The 4,659-nt window shown below is 37.4% G+C and overlaps 1 protein-coding gene across 2 annotated transcripts; it reads left to right on the top strand.

The window, feature by feature from the left end:
• Positions 1 to 262: 262 nt before the first annotated feature.
• LOC112511286 (cytochrome c oxidase assembly factor 5) lies at positions 263 to 4,148 on the top strand. Of its 2 annotated transcripts, none has more exons than XM_025116853.1 (3): positions 263 to 369; positions 2,075 to 2,174; positions 3,875 to 4,148. In XM_025116853.1, the coding sequence occupies exons 1-3, from the start codon at positions 301 to 303 to the stop codon at positions 3,877 to 3,879; spliced, it is 174 nt and encodes a 57-aa protein (XP_024972621.1). In that variant the 5' UTR covers positions 263 to 300; the 3' UTR covers positions 3,880 to 4,148. The 2 variants fall into 2 exon arrangements, with proteins under 2 accessions (XP_024972621.1, XP_024972620.1); XM_025116852.1 differs by having other exon boundaries at positions 2,075 to 2,179.
• Positions 4,149 to 4,659: the final 511 nt, after the last annotated feature.

The raw sequence follows: 4,659 nt of genomic DNA, 5'->3' as shown, positions 1-4,659 counted from the left end.
GAATTCAACCGGTTATCCGAGTATTTAAATGTCTAAAACTTTACATATTATGTACTAAAATGAAAAATTTAAAAGTACGTTACCCAAAATAAAAATCAAGTTAAAGTACGTTACTTTTTTATGCAATTCGTCAAAAAAAAAATCTAGAAAATGCTTCGTTTCAATTTCAACGTCAAGTATAGAGCCCAAAATCCAGCATTAGAAAAAGCCCATTTTCCAGGAGCCCAAAAAGCAGAAAAGGGCCACAAATGGCGACAATGGCGGTGGGATTGGAGGAGGAGCGAAGGTGAGAAAGTAGAAATGGCGAAATCTTGTAAAGGTCTGGCAATGGAATTGGTCAAGTGTCTCAGCGAATCCGATTGTGTAAAGGTACTTGTTTTCACTTTCTCTTCGGCTTATCCATATGTGCAAATGTGATGATGATCATGTTCGATTTGATGTCTAAATTACGTGATTAATTTGAATATGTACTCCAGTAGATTGATGATCTTGATAAATGCGATAATTGTTGTGAATTCACTATGAGGAACGCGTCGCATCGTAGGAAATTTTCATTGGTATGCGTAAACTCCGTGATTGATCCAAACATATACTCCGGTGGATTTATAACCCTAGCAAGTGCAGAAACTATGCCGAATTATAATGAAGAACTCAGAATAGTTCATTTGTAACCCTAGAAAAATGAACTATTTTGATTATCAGATGCATAAACGATCTATTTTGATTATCCGATGCGCACTATGAACTATTTTGATGATTCAGTTGGCTCTTCATTATAATTGGGCATAATTTCTGAATTTGCCTGAGTTTTTGAGCTACTGGAGCATATGTTTGGATCTATCATGGAGTTAAAATATCCAAATGTACAAGTAGCATTAAGATGATCAATCAAATGAGACCTTAAATCTTTGATTTGGAATATCAGTACTTGAGTAACTCTTTGACTTGATATGTAAGGGTGCATTGGGTACATGGAACATGATAGAAAAAAAACTTGTAGTCTCATGTTTGGGCCGCGTGTAACATTAGACTAGAGCAGGCTGGAACTGGCAGAGACAAATATGCCACTAAAGTAGATGAAACAAAAATTAGGGAATAGAGACAAGACTGGTAAATTACTAAACTACCCATATCAGATTAAAAACCTAAACTTGCACAATTCTTTCACACGCATACCTCCCTCTCGCCCGTCCAGACCTATTTTCTCCACGTACCAAAAGCACCCTAAAGACTACAGAAGAAATAGCAGCAGTTCCTAAGCCAAAAGGGTGCTGTTCTCGAACTAGACGTCTAGATCACATGGAAATCTTATTTCGTAGGTGTTTGGTGTGTGTAGAGGCGGACCCTAAATTTTTTCCAAGTGATGGCACAATTTGACTGAAAAAATATCTATTTTTTTCCTTCACAATATTAGTATAAATTTGTTGGTTGGTTCCTTGTCCTTACATAGAAGGTACCCATGTTCAAGTCCTGTCTACGTATATTTTAAAAAATACAAGAGGCATATAAAAACAACAAATTTGACAACAGTGGGACTCAAACCCAAGCCTTTTGTACAAAGGCAGGAGTGTTTACCATCTCAAACGTTAAAGTTTTGTGTTAACATTTCAGTTTCAAAAACTATATGGTGGCACCCAACAAAACAATATGGTGGCACCCTTTAGAAACAATTTTTCCTCCTTATGTGGGAACCTTGAAGCGGTGGCCCGGGCCAACGTATCATTCCATGTGTGTCCTCCCCTGGGTGTGTGGACCTTGTTTTTGGTAATTTTATATATGGAGACCAATCTGGACTGTAAACTAGATCATGGCTTGGCAGATCCAAGGTAAGTGGTTGAATAATTGTGAAAGGTTTTAGGGTTTTAATATGACAGGGTAGTTTAGGGATTCACCTATCTTGCATTTCACTTTTTGTGTCCCACCTATTTTGGTCGTGGTTGAATAATTGTATTTTTGTCCTACTCAGTCTTGTCATGTTCTAGCCCAATTGGTCGTGCAAATCGTGGGACAACCAACTTTTGTATTGTTTTCTTAGGCGTACACAACACACCCTAATGAGACACTTGTTTTGCAGGTGGAGAATCGGCCTTTTAGAGACTGCGCTAAAGAGAAGACCCCGGTCATTTCTAGTGAATGTGTCGGACTTAGAGAAACATATTTCAATTGCAAGAGAGGCCAGGTATGCCATTTCTTCGTTTGAGCCATCATCTTGCGATGATCTATTAATGGTCTTTTCTTTGAAGTGAAGAAGGCAAATCTTCATACGAGCTACTGAAATTGCTTGAATATTGGTGTCGGGTAAAAGATCTAGATTTGTTAAAAGAATATTAGTACAAAATATAACAACAATAAGAAAAAGGATGGACCAACAAGCATAAAACTATAGAAATACTCCCTCTTACAAGAATCAAATTGTTCTTTGACAAAACCAAACCAAACAAACCCAGTAAATCTCACACAGAGGCAAGCGTGGACCCACATGGATCGATACGGTGGAGCGGGCCACCACTTCATATTTCCGTCATAAGGGGAAAATTTTCGTTTTTGAAGGGTGCCACCGTATTGTTTTGTTGGATGCCACCATATAGTTTTTGAAACTAAAATGTTGACACAAGACTTTGATGGCTAAGATGGTAAATGCTTACAGAAGTCCTAGGTTCGAGTCCCATAGTTGTCAAATTGTTGTTCTTTAGCTTAAATTTTGGTGTCTTTTACATATCCTTTGTGTTTTTTAAAATATATGTAGACCGGACTCGAACATGGGTCTTTTCTACGTAAGGACAAGCAACCAACCAGCAAATCTATACTTATTGTGAAAAAGAAAATTTCAATATTCTTTTTATAGTCAAATTGTGTTACCACTTGAAAAAAAATTGGGTCCACATATGAGCTAAATGACCTTCCTTGAAACTAACTTTATGAGATCTTTAAGTTTGTATGTGGACATGTTGATGAAGGTTATCGAGTTAAAAGTCAAGTTTTAGAAGGTTATGCTCCTAATCATAAACTCGTTTTAGGGCATTTAACCAAAACAAGTAAATTAAACCTTTCAAGAAATATTTGAATAACGCTTTTGAGGGTTGCAGTTCCATCTTATACGAGATTATATTATAACTTATTGACACGATTCATAAACATCACGTTATTGTGTGGGTGCACCCAAACATGATTTGTTGATCGAGAATGATTGTCGTTCTTTGTTTTGGGGGAAAGGGTGTCCCAGGTTATGCCCAGACTAATCCTGACGAAGGCGACTATCAACCTTGATAAACTCTATGGCCACAACCACCTCCCAAATGAGATATTCTACCACATATACCTTGGTCTCAACCACTTTGCCACAACCCATGAACTTCTAAACTTTTATTTCAACTCAGTGACCTTCGACTAACATGCCTCTGTTGTTAAACTGCATGTTTCTGGTCTAAAACAACTTCCCATCATTAAATCTTGAGAAACATTAGAAAGGTTAGTTTGTAGAAACGACTTTCATAGGTCATTTAGTTAAATAGCCCCGGGTTACGGGTTATTTATGTATATACCTTTAAACGACTTTCTGTCCTATTAAAAGAAAAATGGTTTCATAGTCGTTAGAAGGTTATGGATTTAATTAAAATCTCATTTAAGGCTATATATACCTAAATATCTCGATTTTGCATGTATGCATTTGCTCTACCATATGGTTGAATGCAATGCAAATTTAATTCCCTTACCAAGGGCCTTTCGTCTAGCGGTATCTGGGTTACTGGTAGACCCTAACCTTCCAGCAGGTCAGGGTTCAAACCTCACTAAAGATGAGTAGGGTGTGTGAGTTCATTTGCAGTATATAAATATTATATATATACTTCAAAATTTAACACTTCGCGTGTGGCAGGTTGACATGAGAGCTAGGATTCGTGGAAATAAAGGTTACTAATCGGAGTCGCACTGCTTTGTGGCTTGAACGACTTAAAAGTTACTGATCGATATGTTTGTGATGGCAATGCAAGCTGAGTTTAGACAACTGATTGCACTACATTAAAATCTTGAACAATTCTTTGTAACATCATGATGTCAAGATTGTGTAAATGGACTGCAAACCATTTTGGCTGAGATGGTGTTGCTTCTTATATAAGGGGCATAGGCCCAATTAGGTCTGGTTGGTAACTTGCATAAACTAGTGATGGTTCGAGTTTGACCCGCAATGTGGGAGTCATAATTCCGTTACAGATTAAGCTCTATGCACAAAAAGCCTAACCCTGACCCAGAAAAGGCATGGCCGAGTGGGCCCAAAGCTCGATCCTGTTCAGGTTAGACTTCAAAGTCCGACCTGAAAAAGCGTGATTGACCTTGAGTTGGGATTAAAAAGCCAATGCCTTGTTTTCTCATTGATAACCAATTTTGCTTGTGCCTTGTGCATCTTTAAATGGGCTCTTAAGTCTTAAGCTAGCCAACAAATGGGTCATCTGATTTGCATCTTATATGATGTTCTTGGGTGGATACGTGTGGTTAGACAAGAGGTGGATTCTGAATCTCGACGATTTCATTAAGCATTGTTGCTTATTGATCAGTTCAGATTTCATCTGTAGCTAAGTTTTAGGTTTTTGATTTATGATTTAGAGTTTGTTCTTGGGATTCATAAAAAAAAATTAAAGTAAAGAAAACTGGTTTTTAAATTTC

The sequence above is a fragment of the Cynara cardunculus genome (assembly GCF_001531365.2).
Source record: "Cynara cardunculus var. scolymus isolate 2C chromosome LG 4, CcrdV1, whole genome shotgun sequence".
NCBI classification, from domain to species: Eukaryota; Viridiplantae; Streptophyta; class Magnoliopsida; order Asterales; family Asteraceae; genus Cynara; species Cynara cardunculus.
The sequence above is the reverse complement of the archived record's forward strand: the minus strand, read 5'-3'. Positions and strand labels throughout refer to the sequence as shown.

Excerpts from the sequence above, each read along its gene's own strand:
- LOC112511286 (XM_025116852.1), top strand. The coding sequence starts at position 301 with ATGGCGAAATCTTGTAAAGGTCTGGCAATGGAATTGGTCAAGTGTCTC. Across the intron at positions 370-2,074 it reads GCGAATCCGATTGTGTAAAG|GTGGAGAATCGGCCTTTTAG; the intron begins GTACTTGTTTTC and ends CTTGTTTTGCAG. Across the intron at positions 2,180-3,874 it reads TCAATTGCAAGAGAGGCCAG|GTTGACATGAGAGCTAGGAT; the intron begins GTATGCCATTTC and ends CGCGTGTGGCAG.